Here is a 24,810-nt window from a genome sequence, read left to right as displayed (position 1 = left end):
CACTTGTGGATCCTGAAAGACAAATCAGATAAAAGATCTGACTCGATTCAGTTGGAGTCTCAAAACGGTGTCTTGATTTCTGTTCTGAAGCATCTATAACAGAAAATGTGTTTACCCAAAAAAATCAAAGCTCTTCAGCATAGATGATGTGTGGAACAGCTTTGCCCTTAGATTATCGATGTTCGCTACTCTGGACTGTTGGTTATTGTGGACAAGAGATGAACATATTCAGTTCAGAAGTTATGAGGAGAAAGTCTGGATTTCTAGAGGAAGGTCTTCTTTCTTGAATCTTGCAAGTTTGGCAGATTGTTCGCTCAAACTGACACCAAAACAGCCTAAATCAGGTATAGATTTTGGTTGAGCTCCATGTCCATCACGAGGTTCAGAGGACCGATGGGTGAGGCAGATGAGAGAGAGCAGTGAGAGACGGTACGTACCCCCGATGGAGAACAGAAGACAGAAGAGAAGCAGCATCTTCACGTAAAGTCCAGCCCAGTCAACAGAGAGCGGAAGATGCTCTTGTTAAATAGACGACAGAGAAGAAGGGAGGGAGCAAGAGAGTCCTCTGTGATTGGCTGATCTCAGCAACATCTGACCACATCCATCTCAGCCCCTTCTCACCTTTTTACTCAGCTCCTTTAACACAAGGACAGAGCTGCGTTGCCTCTGCACCAGTCTGTAGTCAAATTTATTCACAGTTATCACATAGACTGAAGCAATATAAGGTTGAATGGTACAAATAATATTCTTCAGTTAGTATAACCACCATCCAGTTTTATTCATTTCTGTGTTTTTATTTATTTCAGTTACTTTACTGGGGGGCGGAGCTACTGGCTCATTTGGATGGCTGATCCATCCTATACATTTCAGTCACCTTGAATGTGTCGCCGACGCTGTGTCGACCTCCATCCTCAGTTTTACAATGATTTTAGAAGACGCTCCATGGAAGTGGTGCTGTTTTGAAAGGTGAAAACAGTTTCACCCTCAAACTCAGTGGAGCCCACCTTCAACAGGGGACCAGGTTTTGTTTTGAATAAATGGCACTTGTGTCTCTTGACACTTTTCTGGTTGCAGTAAACGCCAAGCTCCTCCTCAGTCTGGTGGTCTTGTTTTCAGGGGCCACATCGTCCCTCTCAGTGTCTACATTTGTCAAATTCTCCACTCGTTTCACACACCAAAACGGAAATGAAGTTCACAAGGCTGCATGTGAATGTGGCTGTGGCAGGAAACAGGCTGACATGCGGAAGTAAGAAGATACAAGAAAGTTGGCTGTAAATATAAACCAAGCAGAGCTTCACAGACGACACCACATCTGTCCTAAACCACTGCTACACTGATATATATATATATATATATATATATATATATATATATATATATATATATATATATATATATATATATATATATATATATATATATGTATGTATATGAAATAGAAAGCAACACACTTCTGCATTGGCTTTGATTGATTTTATTTCTTCAATTGACACACTACTGTATATCCAAAGCAAACAGAAGTCCTAAACAGCAAGACAATGTACATGTGTCTCTGCGCTGACATTTACAGTCATCGAAAAAAAAAAAAAAAAAGTTGTCAGTGGTCTTCAAAACAGATCCTCGGTTCTCCAACTCTCACATTAGAATAGATCACACTCTCCAACTGGCTCACAGGTGGTTTGCCAGCAGTTCTCCTACTGGTGGTGCTTGGAGTTGCATACGTCAGGACATCTCCATTCTCCTCCATGGCAGCGAAGCCACTCTGAAAACAGGAAAGGGAATTTTACAATGAGGTTCATCTTTACATCTGTTTATATTTACCTGTGGACCATTCCTGTCACCTGCGGTGGGATTCCGGAAAGAAGTAGCCGCTGGAAAATGGAACACGAGTTTAGTTTTCAAGGTAAAACCCGAGTAGGACTGGATTCTTGGATGCAGCATGAAGAGGGCAGTTGTGTCTACGGAAGAGGATCAAGATGGGTGGTGCGGACTTTCCATGGCAACCCCTGATGCATGAAGTTTGTCGACCTTTGCTCTTGTACACTCAGCATTACCCATCTGTCTGAGTCTTAAAAAAAGGTTGTCAAAAGAACATTTCTGTTCCACATCACCCAGTGTTGCCGACTTTGCTAAAGAATCTGTTGCAAAAGGTTTTTGTGGCGCCACTCTCAGTGAAAAACAAACAAGTTCTCACTCCCAAGGTGCCAAACAGCCATTATTTTCAAGTGATTCTCTGAGTGTTGACGTATTCGGCGCTCCATGTTGACTGTGCGTCATGTTATAGAAAGGCAGAGGTTGGGGTTCGGGTTACAGAGTGGCGCTGCCTGTGCTCTGTCAAGTTCTCAGTCCATGCATCCATGCTTTTTTTTTTTTTACATTAGCTGCTGTTCACCTCAACACATCCAACCGGGCAGGCAGCCCAGAGCCGAAAGTTGACGACAACAACAAATATGGCGACTGTGGAAGGAGAACTGACAATGTACCTCTTGTACAAAAGTGGAAAACACTAAATGTATCACGACTAAAGGTCGTTGTTAAGTCTTCTTCGTGTCTCATTAGGGCTACGTATTGGGTAGTGACAGCAACACTGCCCCCCACAGTTTCCAGTGGTACTGCTCTGTTTGGTCCGTATCAGTAAAAACTGGGGGAATGAAGGCAGAGCACGGACCGAAGGCTCTGTCTGGATCCAGATCTGCGGGTAACGTTGAGCATAATGGTATAATACAGTGTTGGTGAGGACCCGTCCCACAGTACCGCTACTGAAGCAGGAGAAACCTGAGGTGACTACATTCAATATACTACATACTACATTCAATAATAACACATATAACTCAATAACTCAAACAGTTGGTTTCTTACCAAGCAAATCTCGCTTCAGTTTCATGATGATGTAAAGGAGTGCAGCGATGACTCCCACACAGATGAGGAGTCCACCTCCCAACACACCTGGAATCACCAGATCCTGAGGAGAAGCTGTGAGCAGGAAGACAAGAGAATTATTTCCTTGAGGAGGATTGAGTTAAATAAACACTTCATTACATTCATTCATGGCTTTTGAGAAATTCCCAACTAGAATGTGTCCACATGAGAGCACAGCACAGAAGTCAGGGTCACTGTTGTTGACAGTGACGTTTCTTGAGGTGCGGAAAACACACTTCTGCTGTGGTTCTCTCTTGCATTCAGCCTTTTCCTCGGTCGTTTGATTAAAGATGAAAGTGGGTGGTGATCCGTCTGGTGCAGATTTGAACCAGAAGACATTTCCCCGCCTGCACTTTAAATTCATTCCATGACCGAAAACGGAGCAGTCCATGGTCTTCTTGCTTACTAGCTCCAGCCGAGTTGTCTCATTTTCTGCTCCTATGAAAGACAAAACACCGTCACAGATTTAACCAAATCAAACCTTCAGACACCATGTTAATAGCAAGTATGTGATAAAAAAAAGAGCAAGAAAAGTTGTTTCATGCATGAGAGAACTGTGTGTTATTTGAGTTGAGCCTCATTGTCATAAACATAGCATGCTGTGTGGAAACAGGAAGCGATGGAACAGTGAGACAAGACAGACCGATAACGTGCTTGAAACGAATGCGTCACATTGAAAATATAATAAAATAAATTGTCATCATTGTTAAGTTCAAGAAAGCCTGTGAAAGAATAACTAGAAATACCTAGAAAATATGAGGATTTTAAATGTATCAACAGGTCTGGAGTCAGAAACCCAAAATAACTGATGCTAAAAGTGAGGCAGCCATTTAAAGTTCCTCCTCATGAAGGTCTGAAGAGTACTTACGTCCGATCACCAAGAGAAGAGCGAGGCAGACACTGAGCAGCATCTTACAGGGAGCGCAGCAGAGTCGACAGTCAGCGGTGGAAACTTTCAGCGCTTATGAGAAGACGAAGAAGAGGAGGGGACAACAGCAACGCATCTGACCTAGTCATCTGATAGGCTGGGTTGCACTCTCGCTTTTTTGTGTTTACTTTCTCACCAATAAAATGAAAAAAAAAAAGATAAGAAACAGAGCTACACTCATCACACTTTTCTTTTTTGTTAGTTTATTAGAATCAAAACATGCATTCATGCTCTTGAGGCCTGGGAGTTTGAGGGTTTGTTGCAGTCGCTGTTCCTAGGACTGCACTCTTCTGGGCTGAGCTTCAGATGTCCAGGGATCTGTTGGAGCCACTTTCCCACTTTGCGGTCACAGCTCCAAGTGCTCCTATTGCCACAGGGACTACGCTGGTCTTGACCTTCCACATCTGTTCCAGCTGTTCTTCCAGCCCCTGGTACTTCTCAACTGTTTTGTGTTCTTCCTGATGTTGGTGTAAGCTGGTATTGCCACATCTGTCACCTCCTCACTATTGTGCTCCTCTACAACCATGTCCGCTTGGTGAGTTAGTCTGGAAGCTGAAGGTCCACACTAACCACTGTCGTGTCCTATTGGGATTTGGGTACTAGTCCGTACTGGGTACAGATGTATGTTTGTAAATATATATTTCAGGTTTGTGAACTACTGGATGTTGGTGAGGGACAATGGCAGTGATCTTGGAGGTGATGAGGTGATGGCGGAACATCTCAGATCCAGAGAAGGTTGACGATCCAGGGTCCAGTCTCATGTTCCTCTCTTCTATTCCTGCCCCCTCACTTAGGAATAGATGACATTTTCCCGCACCTTGGCACGTGTTTCCTTTCCTCCAGTTTTCCTCTTGGTGTGTCTTGGCACAGCATACACCAACGACCTGTCTCCTCCCTGTTGGATGGGAAGAAACACGTGTTGAACAATCCCAGTTGGATCTCACTGGAGAGCTCTGGGTTTGTACCTGCTGACCACGGCTGCCATCAGTGGGTGTCGGTCGGAGAGAAGCAGCAGCTGGAAGAGAACATCCAGGCTGGTCACCAGTGAATCCCAGGGGTTCAGTTATTTCATCTCATCTCTGAACTGAGGTTCGATGACCAACCAGGTTGTACATTTCATCAAAAGTTGAATCAATGTTTCACTAAATGTTGACCCTCTACTGAGCATTTTCACTCCTCAGATGTCGATGATGGTACGATCTTTACTGCAGGGAGCTGCAAAACCCTCACACTTCTCTCAGATCTGGTGGTTGTGACTGCGTAGGTGGCCTTCCTTTCACGCCACCAATGTTTTGAAGTTGAACAGAAGGAAACTTTATGAAAGAAGACAAACCTTGACTGACGTCCCATGTGACTGAACTCAATCTTTCCTCTGCCTCACACATACAAACTCTCTCCACCTGTAGACCATCTAAGACCCTTTTGCAGTTCAGGCTGACCTGTCCAAGACCTTACAGACAAGCAAACTATTGTTTTCCTCAGCACCACCTCTGCTTCCTCCACTTTGCACATCATATTTGCGACACTTGCATCCTTCTTTGGTTTAAAGAACAAATCAAATATGTACAATCCAACAACAAGATGTAAAGCAAAGCAAAGAAAAATACAGAAGGTGAAATAAAACATTACCACAAACGTCTCGGTTTCTTACCCAGCAAATCTCGCTTGAGATTCTTGATGATGTAAAGCAGCGCAGCGATGACTCCCACACTGAGGAGGAGTCCACCTCCCAACACACCTGGAATCACCAGATCCTGAGGAGAAGCTGTTAGCAAGTAGACAAGAGAATTATTTTCTTGAGGATGAGTGAGTTAAGTAAGTCCTTGACTGTATTCACCAGAGGGTTTTGTGAAATTCCCAATTGAAATGTCTCCACATGAGAGCACAGCACAGAAGTCAGTGTCAGTGACAGTGGAGCTGATGTTTCTGGAGATGCTGTAAACACACTTCTGCTGTTGTGTCGCAGCCTCTTGACCACATTCAGCCCTTTGTTTGGTCGTTTGTTTGAAGAGCAAAGTTGGAGGTGATTCGTCTGATGAAGATCTGAGCCAGTACACAGTTGCATGTGTGCACATTTGACTCTTTAAAGAGGGGAAAACTGAACACGTGAGGTTCACTGTGCTTCCTGGCTGGAACAGAGCAGTATCATGGTGCGCTTCTGTGAAGAAAGAAAAACTGTGAAGGTCTTCAGAGGAGAGACGCTGAAGAGACTTGAGTAGTTACCTGAACCTTACCTTTCACTTCAAGAAATGTGCTGCTCAAAAATGTGATTTTTAAAAACGTCACTTCAGCACAGAAGTAAAATCCTGCATCGCTCAACTGCACGTCCTTCAGATGAAGGTCAAATCTCTTCACCATTAATCCAGCTGTCTGACGCTTTTGTTTGATGTTATATGTTTCCCCATTTTTATCACCTGCAAGTAGAACTTTAGGAACGTGTTTGCCTGAAAATGTAATCCAGTAAAATTCTCCATATGTTGTCAGAGGGTCACATGACAGAGTCACATTTTGTCCGATCATCACAGTCGTCCTGGACAGAGGAAAGTCACCGTCACATTCTGGAAGACAAACATAGTTTTTATGGAAATTATGTGGTGAATAATGAGCAAGAAAAGACAATTTATTGATATTAGAACTGAATATTCTCTTTTAGCATTGTATCAATGCGACAAAGGGTTTTACCATACTGTTATAGAAGGTGTGAAACAGGAAGATACAGAACAAAGAGCAAAGACAGACTGAAAACCTGAAGTGTTTCGAGTGAATGGGAGGAACTATAAATAAAATAAATCGATAAATGAGATCAGCATTCAGTTTTTTTTTTCTTTTTTAAGTCTGTTAAAGAATATGTTGTGAATACTGTCAGGACTATCGTCGCTTTGGGACTCAGACACACACATCAATTGACGTTAAAAGTGACGCAGCCATTTAAAGTTCCTCCTCATGAAGGTCTGAAGAGCTGAGCAAGTACTTACCTCCGATCACCAAGAGAAGAGCGAGGCAGACACTGAGCAGCATCTTCCAGGGAGCGCAGCAGAGTCGACAGTCAGCGGTGGAAACTTTCAGTGCTTATGAGAAGACGAGGAAGAGGAGGGGACGGCAGACATCCTTCTGATCTAGTCATCTGATTGGCTGGACTGCACTCTGGTTTTGTCTTTGCTCTCTCACCCAAAAAGAGACTCACACGCTCACACTTTGCTTTGAGTGTTTCTTAATTCTTGAAAGACTGTGAAAGAATGAACAGCAAAAACATTGATGTGCTTCATCTGAGTCGATATGTGGCTCCAACAGAAGGTTATCAGTTGAGGTTGATCCTTAACTGGATGTTGGTGAGGGACAATGGCTTTGATCTTGGAGATGATGAGGTGATGGTGGAACATCTCAGATCCAGAGGAGGTTGACGATCCAGGATCCAGTCTCATGTTCCTCTCTTCTATTCCGGCCCCCTCACTCCAGAATAGATGACATTTTCCCGCACCTTGGCACGTGTTTCCTTTCCTCCAGTTTTCCTCTTGGTGTGTCTTGGCACAGCATACACCAATGACCTGTCTCCTCCCTGTTGGATGGGAAGAAACACGTGTTGAACAATCCCAGTTGGATCTCACTGGAGAGCTCTGGGTTTGTACCTGCTGACCACGGCTGCCATCAGTGGGTGTCGGTCGGAGAGAAGCAGCAGCTGGAAGAGAACATGCAGGCTGGTCACCAGTGAATCCCAGGGGTTCAGTAATTTCATCTCATCTCTGAACTGAGGTTTCGGGCCGGAGCAGAGTGTGAATTTATAATAGAGATTTACAAAATCTTTTCCAGGAGCAGGTGAAGTGAAACATCTAAATACGCATCACACGAGTGACAATTGATATGCGAATACAGAAAGTAAAATATAAGCAGTAAAAATGAAGCAGGGCCAAATTGCGACTCTGAGGAACAATGACTTCTATTCTACATTGCAGTTGCGACCAGGAAACAGTGCTCATGGTCACTTACCTTCAGGGTTGTTTCCTTTTTGTTTCTTGATGATGCAAAGCAGGAGAGCTATGACTCCCAGACAAACAACGATAACACCACCCAGCAGGAAGTGAAGAGTCTGATGGCCAAAGAAGGATTTTTCTTCTGCAAAAGATCACAGTGAAGTTGGTCACCAATCACAAATATCATTGTCATTTTAACGGACTTGCTTTCTCCACCTTCACTGTAGATTTTGGATCCATTTCCAAACAGAATGTGTCCACAAGAGACCACAGCGCAGTAGTTCATCTCATCTCCAGAGGAGCTGATGTCTCCGGAGACACTGAAGACACATTTGTGGGACTGGGTCGTAGAATCCCATCCACACTCTGCTCCTCTGTTTTTATATGCCTGCAGCAAACTTGGACGTGAGTCATGGTTTCCACGTGTGAGCCAGTACACTGTTGCTTCACCAGCACTACGATCAGAATCAGAGAAGACTGAACACTGGAGATCGACAGGGCTCACTGGTGGGACCAAATCTGAGGATGCATCTTGAAATACAGCAGTGATGTCAGACTCTGTGTCTGTTGAGAACAAAAGAAGATTTTGATCACAAAGATGGTGGTGCTGTGAACTTCAACTCATAAAACTAAAATACTAAATGCAGTTTTGGGTGACGTCACCTTTGACTTGCAGGAACATCATGCTTGAAAATGTCATGTCAAAGGTCCAAACTGCAGTGCAGAAGTAAAATCTCTACTGCACGCTGTGAAGGTCTATGTCAAACTTTCCTACGGCGTCATATCTCACACTGATGTGAGAACCTTTAAAATAATATTGGGATCGTTGAGAATCAACTGCAATCAAAAGTCTGGGTAGTGAGTTGGCAGAAAATCGGATCCAGTAGAAGTCTCCCTTTGTCTCCTGACTTCTACATTCCAGAGTCACATCTTGTCCAACCTCAACTGTCTTCGTCCAGACTGCATTTTCACACCCTGGAACAGATACAAACGCTACATGAAGAGTTGCAACTTGGTTCGACACAAATGTGGTGAGAGAAACTGAAGAAGAAAACAGAGCTGAGATTCATCAAGTTTAAACAATTCATCTGTGAAAAGTGTTGAGTAACTGCTACAGAGTTGAAATCCTTCAAGTTCATACTGAATAGAATTCATGAAGAAGAGTTTGGGGGAAACTTACCTCCGACGGAGAAAAGTGCGAGACATAAAAGGAAGAGCATCTTCACGCTTCTTTAAAGTCCAGACGAAAGGCGAGGTGGGAGGAGACAAGACAAAATCTCTGCAGTTGATTTTTTTCGACATCTGGTTTGTGTGTGTGTAATGAGTTTTCTTGTTGCTGTTGTTGTTTTTCATGGCGGCTTGTAGTGGGACGAAAACGAAAAGAAACCATTGACTGAAACTCTGAGGGACTTGACAGACATCGTCAGACTTCCTTTTCAACATGTTTAATAAGGGAAAGAACACCTTTATTTATACATGTGGGGATTTTAACAGATCCTCCATCACACTTTCTCCCAGGACTTTTAAACTCATTGTAGTTACCGCAATGTCATCAAGCTGTATTTCCCTTCACTAAAATGAAGCATCAGAGAGGAAAGCGTGTCTTCAAAGAAAACAAGAAGCAAGTCTGAGGTGGAGACCTTCATTACAGTCTTTAACAATTACTTCTCTGAGGTTTAAACTGTGGCCCATCTGGAGGAACAACCCTGCCATGTCCTTTAATCTTCCCCTGCTGTGGCAGGTGTCTGTTGCTGGCCACGTTGATCGAAACTAGCGCAGCACGCCTTCCAACTCTACTGACTTCCTGTCTCACTCTCTGTGAGGCGCAGAAGTCCAGACACCTTTTTTTCATCACTGCGAGTGAAGAAACCACACGAGAGATTGACATCAACGTCCTCACACAGTCCTGAGCTGATTCACACTGAAACACAAACACATCTAGCAACTCAAAGATTGTCCTGTCCCAGTGTCCAGGGAGCATCTTAAGTCCTGAGTGGATGATCCAGGATCTATTCCATCATCTGCACTGCAGAATACGTCACATTTTCCTCCACCTCAATGTATCCTTTTTTTCCATCCACTTGTCCTCTTGGTGTAATTCACCATAGTATAAACCAGAGGTTCTTCATTCAGCTGCTGTGTGGTGAGAAATCATCATTAAACAGTGAGAGGGTCAGATGCACCTCCTTCTAACATCTACCTGCTGGTGCTCTTCACTCAGTGCTGGCTGGAAGCTGGAGGCTGCTGGATACAAACAGAGAGTTCAGGGAGTTGTTCAAACTCACTTCTCACTATTATTTCCTTAGTGACTGCAGAACGCCTCATGAGCCTCATGCTACTCTGAAGATCAGTGATATTCAAGGCAAACACAGGTTCAGAAACAGGAAACAGCGACTGAGTGGTTGTGGCAGGAAGCAGTCGGGTGTGCTTGGACTGCACTGCACTTGTGAAGGACGCTGTCGCAATCACACACACACAATATCACGACTTAAACTACAGCCTCAGTCACCAGCATTATTCCTCACCATCACAACGAGAAACAAAGAAAAGAAGCCACATATATGAGTCGGTTTCAAAGCTTCACAGCAGCAGAGCAGAACGTCTCTGTTGATGGAATGATCCATAATAACTGAATAAAAGTGCTTTGTACAACTTCAGTTTGCTCACCACTGAAGTCCCTCTTCTGTTTCCTGATGATGTAAACCAGAAGAGCGTTGACTCCCAGACTTATGATCAGACCAGAGCTCACCACACCTGCAGTTAACCAGGAGTGATGAGGCTCTGTCAGAGAAAGGACGAATGAAGGACTGAAAACAGGATCGACAGCAACTAGAACAATAACCATGTTCTTCTTTTACCTTTAGGAGGCTTTTTTGGCCCATTTCCGAAGAAGATCTGTCCACATGAGAGCACAGCGCAGTAGAGGGTCTCATCATGAGACCAGTCCACGTCTCTGGACACGCTGTAGACACATTTCTTCAATCCAGTCGTAGAGTTCCATCCACACTCCTCACCTCCGTGTTTATGTGCGACCAGTAAACTTGGTGATTTGTCTGCTCTGGGTTTGAACCAGTAAACTCTCTCTGAACATGAACTAGTCTTGGAACTGGAGGAAACTGAACAGTGATGGTTGGAAGAGAGTCCATGATGGACCTCAGATGAATCCTCTTCTATGTCAGTGACGTGAGGAGACAATTCTGCGACAACAGAAAAAGAGTAAAACTTGATCTACATCTTGATACTGTGAGAGTAGAAAGTAAAGAGGAAGGTGTGAGATTTGTTCAAATAACAAATGTTGAGGTCGTCTTACCTTCAACATGTAAAAAGGTCACGTTCAAAATCTTTAAATCTGTGTACCAAACTTCACAGCAGATGTAAAATCCAGTGTCATTCAGCAGCACTCCATGAAGAGGAAGATCAAACTTCCCTGATTCGTCTTTCTTTACCACCTCAGAAGACTCGCGGCTGTCACTGGTGGCTAAATATTCCACAGACTTGTCGATAGAAAGTCGAATCCACCTCAAAGTTCCGTATGAGTTCTGACTGCTGCAGTACAGAGTCAAACTCTCTCCAACTGGAACAGACCTCAGAAACACTGATCCACATCCTGGAACACAAGTTATTGAGTGTTGAGTGTTAAGCAATGACGGTTCAGACAGATTCAAAAGGCTGTTCAAGCTAATTTTTTGTTCTTTTTTCAAAAAAAAACAAAAATAAAATGATAATCAAACATGTAGTCTGTGTTTCATGTTGACATGAATGTGACTTTCATCATTTGGTGAACACTCACCTCCAATCCAGAGAAGAGCAGCCAGACAGAAGAGGAACAGCATCTCCACGACAGACTCAGCAAACGTGACACAGTTTGAGGTGAAGACTCTCTCCGTGACGCTTTTAAGCAGAAGCACAAGCGAAGGGAGGAAGCCACTTGGTTCTCTGATTTCATTGGTTCATCTCAACACTTTGGTTTTGAGTTCAACAAAAGGTGGCTTTTAGATTTTTTTTTTTTTTTTAAACATGCGACTTGTTGAAGTGTTTCCACTAAAAAAAAAAAAATTAAAAAAACATACAAACACACACACACACACACACACACACACACACACACACATATATATATATATATATATATATATATATATATATATATATATATATATATATATATATATATACACATATATATGGATTTTTTGAGGGGATACTCTTCAAGAAAAGAAGAACACATCACACTGTGAGTTTACTTTCTCACATTTATATATTCAGTCGTGAAAGACAGAGAGTCCCCACCTGAACTCTCATTACGAAACAGACAAAAATCTTGACATTCTTTCTGTCAAGATTTGGGGATTTTGGTGGGTGGTGTGGTGGGACAATGGCTGTGATCTTGGAGATGATGAGGTGATGGTGGAACATCTCAGATCCAGAGGAGGTTGAGGATCCAGGATCCAGTCTCATGTTCCTCTCTTCTATTCCGGCCCCCTCACTTCAGAATAGATGACATTTTCCCGCACCTTGGCACGTGTTTCTTTTCCTCCAGTTTTCCTCTTGGTGTGTCTTGGCACAGCATACACCAATGACCTGTCTCCTCCCTGTTGGATGGGAAGAAACACGTGTTGAACAATCCCAGTTGGATCTCACTGGAGAGCTCTTGGTTTGTACCTGCTGACCACGGCTGCCATCAGTGGGTGTCGGTCGGAGAGAAGCAGCAGCTGGAAGAGAACATCCAGGCTGGTCACCAGTGAATCCCAGGGGTTCAGTTATAACATCTCATCTCTGAACTGAGGTTTGACGACTGAACAAGTTGTACATTTAATTGAAAGTTTAAACAATGTTTCACTAAATGCGAAACCTCTTCTGAGCATGTTCGCTCGGCAGATGTCCATGATTGTAGGATCTTTGCTGCAGGGAGCTGCAAAACCCTCACACTTCTCTCAGATCTGGTGGTTGTGACTGCGTGGGTGGTCTTTCACGCCACCAACGTTTTGACGTTGAAGAACACTAAACATTATGAAAGAAGTCAAACCTTGACTGCACCAGATCGGGCCACACTGACATCACCTCAAACACTGACGTCCCATGTGACTGAACTCAATCTCTTCTCTGCCTCACACATACAAACTCTCTCCACCTGTAGACCAACCAAAACTCGGTCTGGAGAAGAGAAAACTGTGACCCCTGTCATGCTGTCCTGACCTTAGAGACATTGTTTTCTCTGTTCACATCATATTCGCAACACTTGCATCTTTTGTAGTAGCAGTAGTTGTAACAAATCAATGATGAATCAACAATGTGGAGGAAAGCAAAGCAAAATACTGAAGATCAAACAAAACATTACAAAAAAAAAATCTCTGTTTCTTACCGAGCAAATCTCGCTTGAGATTCTTGATGATGTAAAGCAGCGCAGCGATGACTCCCACACTGAGGAGGAGTCCACCTCCCAACACACCTGGAATCACCAGCTGGAGAAGATCCTGAGGAGAAGCTGTTAGCAAGAAGACAAGGGAATTATTTTCTTGGGGATGACTGAGTTAAGTAAGTCCTTGACTGTATTCACCAGAGGGTTTTGTGAAATTCCCAATTGAAATGTCTCCACATGAGAGCACAGCACAGAAGTCAGTGTCAGTGACAGTGGAGCTGATGTTTCTGGAGATGCTGTAAACACACTTCTGCTGTTGTGTCGCAGCCTCTTGACCACATTCAGCCCTTTGTTTGGTCGTTTGTTTGAAGAGCAAAGTTGGAGGTGATTCGTCTGATGAAGATCTGAACCAGTACACAGTTGCATGTGTGCACATTTGACTCTTTAAAGAGGAGAAAACTGAACACGTGAGGTTCACTGTGCTTCCTGGCTGGAACAGAGCAGTATCATGCTGCGCTTCTGTGAAGAAAGAAAAACTGAAGGTCTTCAGAGGAGAGACGCTGAAGAGACTTGAGTTGTTAACTGAACCTTACCTTTCACTTCAAGAAATGTGGTGCTCAAAAATGTGATTTTTAAAACCTGAACTGCAGCACAGAAGTAAAATCCTGCATCGCTCAACTGCACGTCCTTCAGATGAAGGTCAAATCTCCTTTTCTTGTTCAATCTGGCCGTCAGATGGAAGTTCTTTGTTTCATGTGTAAAATCACTGTCCATAGCTGCAGCTATAACTGCAGGGAAGTCGTGGCCAGAAAATGTAATCCAGTATAATTCTCCAAAGTTTTTCTGAGCGTCACATGGCAGAATCACATTTTGTCCGACTGGAATTGTCGTCCTCGAGAGGCTGAAGTTACTGCCACATTCTGCAGCACAAGCAGAGTTTTAATAGTTAGTATGTGGTAAATACTGAGCGACAAAAGCCAATTTATGGATATTAGAACCAAATATTCCAATTTAGCATTGTGTAAATGCAACAAAGGGTTTTATCGTAAAAAAAAGTTGTGTAACAGGGAGAGACAGAAGAAACAGCAAAGACAGACTGAAAAACCTGTTTGTTTAATGTTTTGTGTTTAGATTGAATAGGACACACAAAAAGTAAAACAAATGGAATGTATGAGATCATTTACGCATAAATTTTTTTTAAGGCTGTTGTCTGTTTTAAGTCTGTCAGTCCTATCATCACTTTCGGAGTCAGAAACACAAATCAATCAATGCTAAAAGTCAGGCAGCCATTTAAAGTTCCTCCTCATGAAGGTCTGAAGAGCTGAGCAAGTACTTACCTCCGATAACCAAGAGAAGAGCGAGGCAGACACTGACCAGCATCTTACAGGGAGCGCAGCAGAGTCGACAGTCAGCGGTGGAAACTTTCAGTGCTTATGAGAAGACGAGGAAGAGGAGGGGACAACAGACATCCTTCTGATCTAGTCATCTGATTGGCTGGACTGAAATTGTGTTTTCAGTTTGTTGTTTTACATACGCAAAAAAGCCCACACACACTTTCCAGCCAAGTTTTTTTTTAATAAACTGTTTAAAGACAAAGAAAACATGATGTTGAAAACAACAAAAACAATGATGTGCTTCATCTGAGTCGATGCATGACTCCTACAGAAGGTTATCAGTTGAAGTTGATTCCTAACTGGATGTTGGTGAGGGACAATGGCTTTGATCTTGGAGATGATGAGGTGATGGTGGAACATCTCAGATCCAGAGGAGGTTGAGGATCCAGGATCCAGTCTCATGTTTCTCTCTTCTATTCCGGCCCCCTCACTTCAGAATAGATGACATTTTCCCGCACCTTGGCACGTGTTTCTTTTCCTCCAGTTTTCCTCTTGGTGTGTCTTGGCACAGCATACACCAATGACCTGTCTCCTCCCTGTTGGATGGGAAGAAACACGTGTTGAACAATCCCAGTTGGATCTCACTGGAGAGCTCTGGGTTTGTACCTGCTGACCACGGCTGCCATCAGTGGGTGTCGGTCGGAGAGAAGCAGCAGCTGGAAGACAACATCCAGGCTGGTCACCAGTGAATCCCAGGGGTTCAGTTATAACATCTCATCTCTGAACTGAGGTTTGACGACTGAACAAGTTGTACATTTAATTGAAAGTTTAAACAATGTTTCACTAAATGCGAAACCTCTTCTGAGCATGTTCGCTCGGCAGATGTCCATGATTGTAGGATCTTTGCTGCAGGGAGCTGCAAAACCCTCACACTTCTCTCAGATCTGGTGGTTGTGACTGCGTGGGTGGTCTTTCACGCCACCAACGTTTTGACGTTGAAGAACACTAAACATTATGAAAGAAGTCAAACCTTGACTGCACCAGATCGGGCCACACTGACATCACCTCAAACACTGACGTCCCATGTGACTGAACTCAATCTCTTCTCTGCCTCACACATACAAACTCTCTCCACCTGTAGACCAACCAAGACTCGGTCTGGAGAAGAGAAAACTGTGACCCCTGTCATGCTGTCCTGACCTTAGAGACATTGTTTTCTCTGTTCACATCATATTCGCAACACTTGCATCTTTTGTAGTAGCAGTAGTTGTAACAAATCAATTATGAATCCAACAATGTGGAGGAAATCAAAGCAAAATACTGAAGATCAAACAAAACATTACAAAAGAAAAATCTCTGTTTCTTACCGAGCAAATCTCGCTTGAGATTCTTGATGATGTAAAGCAGCGCAGCGATGACTCCCAAACTGAGGAGGAGTCCACCTCCCAACACACCTGGAATCACCAGCTGGAGAAGATCCTGAGGAGAAGCTGTTAGCAAGCAGACAAGGGAATTATTTTCTTGGGGATGAGTGAGTTAAGTAAGTCCTTGACTGTATTCACCAGAGGGTTTTGTGAAATTCCCAATTGAAATGTCTCCACATGAGAGCACAGCACAGAAGTCAGTGTCAGTGACAGTGGAGCTGATGTTTCTGGAGATGCTGTAAACACACTTCTGCTGTTGTGTCGCAGCCTCTTGACCACATTCAGCCGTTTGTTTGAAGAGCAAAGTTGGAGGTGATTCGTCTGATGAAGATCTGAACCAGTACACAGTTGCATGTGTGCACATTTGACTCTTTAAAGAGGAGAAAACTGAACATGCAAGGTTCACTGTGCTTCCTGGCTGGAACAGAGCAGTATCATGCTGCGCTTCTGTGAAGAAAGAAAAACTGTGAAGGTCTTCAGAGGAGAGACGCTGAAGAGACTTGAGTAGTTAACTGAACCTTACCTTTCACTTCAAGAAATGCGCTACTCAAAAATCTGATTTTTACAAACGTCACTTCAGCACAGAAGTAAAATCCTGCATGGCTCAACTGCACGTCCTTCAGATGAAGGTCAAATCTCTTCACCATTAATCCAGCTGTCTGACGCTTTTGTTTGATGTCATATGTTTCCCCATTATTAGCACCTGCAAGTAGAACTTTAGGAACGTGTTTGCCTGAAAATGTAATCCAGTAAAATTCTCCATATGTTGTCAGAGGGTCACATGACAAAGTCACATTTTGTCCGATCATCACTGTCGTCCTGGACAGAGGAAAGTCACCGTCACATTCTGGAATGCAAACATAGTTTTAATGGAAAATATGTGGTGAATAATGAGCAAGAAAAGCCAATTTTTCGATATTAGAACTGAATATTCTCTTTTAGCATTGTATAAATGCGACAAAGGGTTTTACCATACTGTTATAGAAGGTGTGAAACAGGAAGATACAGAACAAAGAGCAAAGACAGACTGAAAACTTGAAGTGTTTCGAGTGAATGGGAGGAACTAGGAATAAAATAAATCGATAAATGAGATCAGCATTCAGTTTTTTTTAAAACTGTTAAAGAAGTCTGTTAAAGAATATGTTGTGAATATTGTCAGGACTATCGTCGCTTTGGGAGTCAGACACACACATCAATTGACGTTAAAAGTGAGGCAGCCATTTAAAGTTCCTCCTCATGAAGGTCTGAAGAGCTGAGCAAGTACTTACCTCCGATCACCAAGAGAAGAGCGAGGCAGACACTGAGCAGCATCTTACAGGGAGCGCAGCAGAGTCGACAGTCAGCGGTGGAAACTTTCAGCGCTTATGAGAAGACGAGGAAGAGGAGGGGACGACAGACATCCTTCTGATCTAGTTATCTGATTGGCTGGACTGCACTCTGGTTTTGTCTTTGCTCCCTGACACATACTCACACTTTACTTTCAATGTTTATTCATTCTTGAAAGACTGGGAAAGAGTGAACAGCAAAAACAATGATGTGCTTCATCTGAGTCCATGCGTGGCTCCAACAGAAGGTTATCAGTTGAGGTTGATCCTTAACTGGATGATGGTGAGGGACAATGGCTTTGATCTTGGAGATGATGAGGTGATGGTGGAACATCTCAGATCCAGAGGAGGTTGACGATCCAGGATCCAGTCTCATGTTCCTCTCTTCTATTCCTGTCCCCTCACTCCAGAATAGATGACATTTTCCCGCACCTTGGCACGTGTTTCCTTTCCTCCAGTTTTCCTCTTGGTGTGTCTTGGCACAGCATACACCAATGACCTGTCTCCTCCCTGTTGGATGGGAAGAAACACTCATCTCCAGAGGAGCTGATGTCTCCGGAGACGTTGAAGACACATTTGTGCGACTGGGTCGTAGAATCCCATCCACACTCAGCTCCTCTGTTTTTGTATGCCTGCAGCAAACTTGGACGTGAGTCATGGTTTCCACGTGTGAGCCAGTACACTGTTGCTTCGCCAGCACAACGATCAGAATCAGAGAAGACTGAACACTGGAGATTGGCAGGGCTCCCTGGTGGGACCAAATTTGAGGATGCATCTCTCAATACAGCAGTGATGTCAGACTCTGTGTCAGTTAAGAACAAAATTTTTTGGTCACAAAGATGGTGGTGCTGTGAACTTCAACTTAAAAAAAAAAAAAAAAACATCACACAAAATGCAGTTTTCGTGTCGTCATGATTCTGCTTTTACTTTGGTCACGTGAGTCCAGTTTTGTTTTCTCCCTCCTGTCTTCCTGTTCCTGTGGCACATGGCTTGAGCCAATCACCCTCTAATGACCCCAGCTTAAAAACACCTGCACTCCAGCAACGTGTGTCAGATGGTTTGCTTCATTTGCTCCGACTGGTAATCTGCATTTGGTCCTCTCTACCCGTGTACATTTATCCGACGTTTTGACTTATCTTCTGTTCAGTTATTTCTAAACCCTGGTGTTCTGAGTTTTTGTAGTTTGACTCCCTTTGTTCTCCCTGCTCTGTGTGGCTTCTTGGTTTTCTCTCCGTTTTCTGTAACTCCCTACTCGTACGTTTGTTTTGACCACCTCGATAGTTTACTTTGTTTTATTGCACATTGTGTGTTTGCTCTCCTGTTACAGACTCTTCTTGCATTGTTTCTCCCAGTTCGGTGACGCTTTTTTTTTTTTGTGATAAATTATTGTATTGACTCGCTCCTGCCTCCTGTGACTCTTTCAACACTGCACGTGGGTCCTGCCCCGCGTCTCGAACCATAACAGTCACCTTTGACTTAGAGGAACATCACTCCTAAAATTGTCATGTCCAAACTGCAGTGCAGAAGTAAAGTCCACTGTCTCTCATCTGCACGGTGTGAAAATGAAGATCAAACTTCCCTGAGTTGTCGAGCTTTGCTTTCAAGTGAGAATCTTTAATAACATGACGTAATCGGCGGGAATCAAAGGCAACCAACAGCCGAGGCACAGAGTTCAGAGAAATCGAGTCCAGTAGAAGTTTCCACTCGTCTGACTGTTGCATTCCAGAGTCACATCTTGTCCAACCTCAACTGTCTTCGTCCAGACTGCATTTTCACACCCTGGAACAGATACAAGCTCTACATGAAGAGTTACAACTAGGTTCGACACAAATGTGATGAGAGAAACGGAAGAAGAAAACACAGCTGAGATGCATGAAGTTTAAAGCAATTCATCTGTGAAAAGTGTTGAGCAACTGCCACATAGTTCATGTGGTTCAGGTCATATTGAAGAGTATTTAAGCTGAAGAGCTTGGTAGGAACTTGCCTCCGACGGAGAAAAAAGCGAGACAGAAGAGGAACAGCATCTTCACGACAAGTCGACAGTCAGAGAAGAGTGTGGGCCTTTTAAGTCCAGACAAAAGGCGAGGTGGGAGGAGACAAGACATCTCTGCAGTTTGGTTCTTCACATTCGGTGCACCAGGAGACTCAGAGAAAGATGAACAAAACATGAAATACCTGGTTAAATGTGTGAAGTAACTCGACATAAGTCACCAGAATTTGGATTTTCAAATACAGAAATATTAGGTAACAGATTGTGAATGTCTTGATATGAGCACAGATGATGTGGACTCTTGTTGGTCGAAACTAGTGCTGCACGTCTTCCAACTCCACTGACTTCCTGTCTCACTCTCTGTGAGGCGCTGAAGTCCGGACACTTTTTTTCAACACTGCAAGTCAAGAAACCACACGAGAGCTGAACTAGTGTGAGCTTGAACTGCCTCCGATCAAGTCCACATGAAGACAGAGTCTGTCATCTCTCTCTAGAGCTTGTTGGGAATTTCAAAACAAAGTTTTTGTCCAGACCTTCATCACTGAGCAGCAAGTCACCGTTGAACTCCATTGTACTCCAGTTGAGAAGCACACTCACCAGAGAATCACAAACACAAGTTTAATATTCTGATCAAACTTTTATTTTCTCAAAACAATATATCTATCTATCTATACTTCATTCAGCTCACTAGCTGATAGAAAAACGGGTCAACATTTCTAACGTCATTAGATAGACACAGTTCAGATTACATCTTTAAAATGAAAAGTCGAGCAAAAGACCGTTATGATATATTTTGAAAGCACTGAGATACAAGTGGTTGTAGATCTGAAAACTCCCAAACACAGATGTGAATGCATCCACAGTATGGTGATGCTCAGACCCCGATCGTCTTCTTCTCCACAACCCTCTGGTCACTTCTGATGGTGTCTCCGCCTCACATCCGCTCTGTATTCTCCCTCAGCAGCTTTCATCTGTGTGAAACTCACCACAGAGAACACGGAGGAATCTACGTTTCCCTGCATCAATGAAACAAGAAACTCAGAATCACACACCAAATAAATGGCTCCACTCTGACGTCTTCAATACTGACCTGCTGGATGTGTTGGTCTGCAGTCCATGGTGCATGGTTTGTTGGCAGAGAAGAAGCAGGTAGAAGAAGAGATTCATAAACTCTTCAAGGTCGTCATGTTGGCTCAGTCAGAGTCAAAGGAAGAGCAGGTTTGGAGCTCATGAACGATGTGTGTGTCTCACTGACTCACCCACAGAATCATCAGCTGTTTGTCTCTTGAGGAGGTGAATCAGTAGAACCAGAACTGATAAACTAGTGGTGACAACACCGGACCATAACAATTTCATCAGAAGATGTTTGGGTGAGATGTCTGTGGATGAAATGAAGAAAAAACAAAGAAAACTTGAATATTTAGTCTCATGAAGTGGGGTTTTTGTATATGTTTCACACCGTTGTGCTGGAGGGTTGTGAAATTCCCAATTGAAATGTCTCCACATGAGAGCACAGCACAGAAGTCAGTGTGAGTGACAGTGGAGCTGATGTTTCTGGAGATGCTGTAAACACACTTCTGCTGTTGTGTCGCAGCCTCTTGACCACATTCAGCCCTTTGTTTGGTCGTTTGTTTGAAGAGCAAAGTTGGAGGTGATTCGTCTGATGAAGATCTGAACCAGTACACAGTTGCATGTGTGCACATTTGACTCTTTAGAGTGGAGAAAACTGAACACGTGAGGTCCACTGTGCGTCCTGGCTGGAACAGAGCAGTATCATGCTGCGCTTCTGTGAAGAAAGAAAAACTGTGAAGGTCTTCAGAGGAGAGACGCTGAAGAGACTTGAGTTGTTAACTGAACCTTACCTTTCACTTCAAGAAATGTGGTGCTCAAAAATGTGATTTTTAAAAACGTCACTTGAGCACAGAAGTAAAATCCTGCATCGCTCAACTGCACGTCCTTCAGATGAAGGTCAAATCTCTTCACCATTAATCCAGCTGTCTGACGCTTTTGTTTGATGTCATACGTTTTCCCATTATTATCACCTGCAAGTAGAACTTCAGGAACGTGTTTGCCTGAAATGTAATCCAGTAAAATTCTCCATATGTTGTCAGAGGGTCACATGACAAAGTCACATTTTGTCCGATCATCACAGTCGTCCTGGACAGAGGAAAGTCACCGTCACATTCTGGAACACAAACATAGTTTTTATGGAAAATATGTGGTGAATAATGAGCAAGAAAAGCCAATTTATCGATATTAGAACTGAATATTCTCTTTTAGCATTGTATCAATGCGACAAAGGGTTTTACCATACTGTCATAGAAGGTGTGAAACAGGAAGATACAGAACAAAGAGCAAAGACAGACTGAAAACCTGAAGTGTTTCGAGTGAATGGGAGGAACTAGAAATAAAATAAATCGATAAATGAGATCAGCATTCAGTATTTTTTTTCTTTTTTAAGTCTGTTAAAGAATATGTTGTGAATACTGTCAGGACTATCGTCGCTTTGGGACTCAGACACACGTTAAAAGTGAGGCAGCCATTTAAAGTTCCTCCTCATGAAGGTCTGAAGCGCTGAGCAAGTACTTACCTCCGATCACCAAGAGAAGAGCGAGGCAGACACTGAGCAGCATCTTACAGGGAGCGCAGCAGAGTCGACAGCCAGCGGTGGAAACTTTCAGTGCTTATGAGAAGACGAGGAAGAGGAGGGGACAACAGACATCCTTCTGATCTAGTCATCTGATTGGCTGGGTTGCACTCTCGCTTTTTTGTGTTTACTCTCTCACCAATAAAATGAAAAAAAAAGATAAGAAACAGAGCTACACTCATCACACTTTTCTTTTTTGTTAGTTTATTAGAATCAAAACATGCATTCATGCTCTTGAGGCCTGGGAGTTTGAGGGTTCGGTGCAGTCGCTGTTCCTAGGACTGCACTCTTCTGGGCTGAGCTTCAGATGTCCAGGGATCTGTTGGAGCCACTCTCCCAGTTTGCGGTCACAGCTCCAAGTGCTCCTATTGCCACGGGGACTACGGTGGTCTTGACCTTCCACATCTGTTCCAGCTGTTCTTCCAGCCCCTGGTACTTCTCAACTGTTTTGTGTTCTTCCTGATGTTGGTGTAAGCTGGTATTGCCACATCTGTCACCTCCTCACTATTGTGCTCCTCTACAACCATGTCCGCTTGGTGAGTTAGTCTGGAAGCTGAAGGTCCACACTAACTTAGCTTTGTTGTCTCGACCTCTGTCGTGTCCGATTGGGATTTGGGTACTTCTAGTCCGTACTGGGTACAGATGTATGTTTGTAAATATATATTTCAGGTTTGTGAACTACTGGATGTTGGTGAGGGACAGTGGCAGTGATCCTGGAGGTGATGAGGTGATGGCGGAATATCTCAGATCCAGAGAAGGTTGACGATCCAGGATCCAGTCTCATGTTCCTCTCTTCTATTCCGGCCCCCTCACTCCAGAATAGATGACATTTTCCCGCACCTTGGCACGTGTTTCCTTTCCTCCAGTTTTCCTCTTGGTGTGTCTTGGCACAGCATACACCAACGACCTGTCTCCTCCCTGTTGGATGGGAAGAAACACGTGTTGAACAATCCCAGTTGGATGTCACTGGAGAGCTCTGGGTTTGTACCTGCTGACCACGGCTGCCATCAGTGGGTGTCGGTCGGAGAGAAGCAGCAGCTGGAAGAGAACATCCAGGCTGGTCACCAGTGAATCCCAGGGGTTCAGTAATTTCATCTCATCTCTGAACTGTGGTTTCGGGCCGGAGCAGAGTGTGAATTTATAATAGAGATTTACAAAATCTTTTCCAGGAGCAGGTGAAGTGAAACATCTAAATACGCATCACACAAGTGACAATTAATATGCGAACACAGAAAGTAAAATATCAGCATTAAAAATGAAGCAGGGCCAAATAGCGACTCTGAGGAACAATGACTTCTATTCTACATTGCAGTTGTGACCAGGAAACAGTGCTCATGGTCACTTACCTTCAGGGTTGTTTCCTTTTTGTTTCTTGATGATGCAAAGCAGGAGAGCTATGACTCCCAGACAAACAACGATAACACCACCCTGCAGGAAGTGAAGAGTCTGATGGTAGAAGAAGGATTTTTCTTCTGTCAAAAGATCACAGTGAAGTTGGTCACCAATCACAAATATCATTGTCATTTCAACCGACTTGCTTTCTCCACCTTCACTGTAGATTTTGGATCCATTTCCAAACAGAATGTGTCCACAAGAGACCACAGCGCAGTAGTTCATCTCATCTCCAGAGGAGCTGATGTCTCCGGAGACGTTGAAGACACATTTGTGGGACTGGGTCGTAGAATCCCATCCACACTCAGCTCCTCTGTTTTTATATGCCTGCAGCAAACTTGGACGTGAGTCATGGTTTCCACGTGTGAGCCAGTACACTGTTGCTTCGCCAGCACAACGATCAGAATCAGAGAAGACTGAACACTGGAGATTGACAGGGCTCCCTGGTGGGACCAAATCTGAGGATGCATCTCTCAATACAGCAGTGATGTCAGACTCTGTGTCTGTTGAGAACAAAAGAAGATTTTGCTCACATAGATGGTGGTGTTGCGAACTTCAACTCATAAAACTAAAATACTAAATGCAGTTTTGGGTGACGTCACCTTTGACTTGCAGGAACATCATGCTTGAAAATGTCATGTCAAAGGTCCAAACTGCAGTGCAGAAGTAAAATCCACTGTCACTCAACTGCACGCTGTCAAGGTCTATGTCAAACTTTCCTACGGCGTCATATCTCACACTGATTTGAGAACTTTTAAAATAATATTGGGATCGTTCAGAATCAACTGCAATCAAAAGTCTGGGTAGTGAGTTGGCAGAAAATCGGATCCAGTAGAAGTCTCCCTTTGTCTCCTGACTGCTGCATTCCAGAGTCACATCTTGTCCAACCTCAACTGTCTTCATCCAGACTGCATTTTCACACTCTGGAACAGACACAAACTCTACATGAAGAGTTACAACTCGGTTTGACACAAATGTGGTAAGAGAAACGGAAGAAGAAAACAAAGCTCAGATGCATCAAGTTCAAAACAATTAATTTGTGAAAAGTGTTGAGTAACTGCTACAGACTTCAAATGGTAGGAACTTACCTCCGACGGAGAAAAGAGCGAGACAGTAGAGGAACAGCATCTTCACGACAAGTCGACAGTCAGAGAAGAGTGTGGGTCTTCAACGTCTACAACGTCGACAAAAGGCGAGGTGGGAGGAGACAAGACAACACCACTGCAGTTTTTGACATCTGGTATCTGTGTAATGAGTTTTCTTGTTATTTTTTATTTATTTATTTTTTTCCAAGGAGGCTTGTAGTGGGACGAAAACAATGAGAAACAATTGACTGAAAACTACGACTTGACAGACATTGTCAAACTTCCTTTTCAACATGGTTCATAAGAGAAAGAACAAAGAAAAAGTTTTCACATTTATTAAAAAATGTAGGGATTTAAACAGATCCTCGTATTACAGTATTTCCCTTCACTAAAATGAAGCATAAGTGATCAAAACTAAACAATAACTGTATCACATCTG

General features: G+C 43.4%; 1 protein-coding gene across 1 annotated transcript; it reads right to left on the bottom strand.

Moving 5' to 3' along the window:
• Positions 1-1,592: 1,592 nt before the first annotated feature.
• On the bottom strand, positions 1,593-17,274 carry LOC128767637 (uncharacterized). The gene is made up of 5 exons (XM_053879812.1): positions 17,201-17,274; positions 3,040-3,357; positions 2,860-2,973; positions 1,822-1,871; positions 1,593-1,762 (listed from the first exon to the last, which is right to left on the bottom strand). Exons 1-5 carry the CDS (start codon positions 17,241-17,243, stop codon positions 1,598-1,600), a joined length of 690 nt encoding a protein of 229 aa, XP_053735787.1. The 5' UTR covers positions 17,244-17,274; the 3' UTR covers positions 1,593-1,597.
• Between the last annotated feature and the right edge of the window lie 7,536 nt (positions 17,275-24,810).

Source organism: Synchiropus splendidus, chromosome 11 (genome assembly GCF_027744825.2).
Source record: "Synchiropus splendidus isolate RoL2022-P1 chromosome 11, RoL_Sspl_1.0, whole genome shotgun sequence".
NCBI lineage: Eukaryota > Metazoa > Chordata > Actinopteri > Syngnathiformes > Callionymidae > Synchiropus > Synchiropus splendidus.
The sequence above is the reverse complement of the archived record's forward strand: the minus strand, read 5'-3'. Positions and strand labels throughout refer to the sequence as shown.

Bases quoted from the DNA above. Each gene is read 5' to 3' on its own strand.
- LOC128767637 (XM_053879812.1), bottom strand. From the start codon at position 17,243: ATGCTGCTCAGTGTCTGCCTCGCTCTTCTCTTGGTGATCGGAG. The intron at 3,358-17,200 runs GTAAGTACTTGC...TGTCTTTCATAG, and splicing joins TCTTCTCTTGGTGATCGGAG to GAGCAGAAAATGAGACAACT. The intron at 2,974-3,039 runs GTAATGAAGTGT...TCCTGCTCACAG, and splicing joins CTCAAAAGCCATGAATGAAT to CTTCTCCTCAGGATCTGGTG.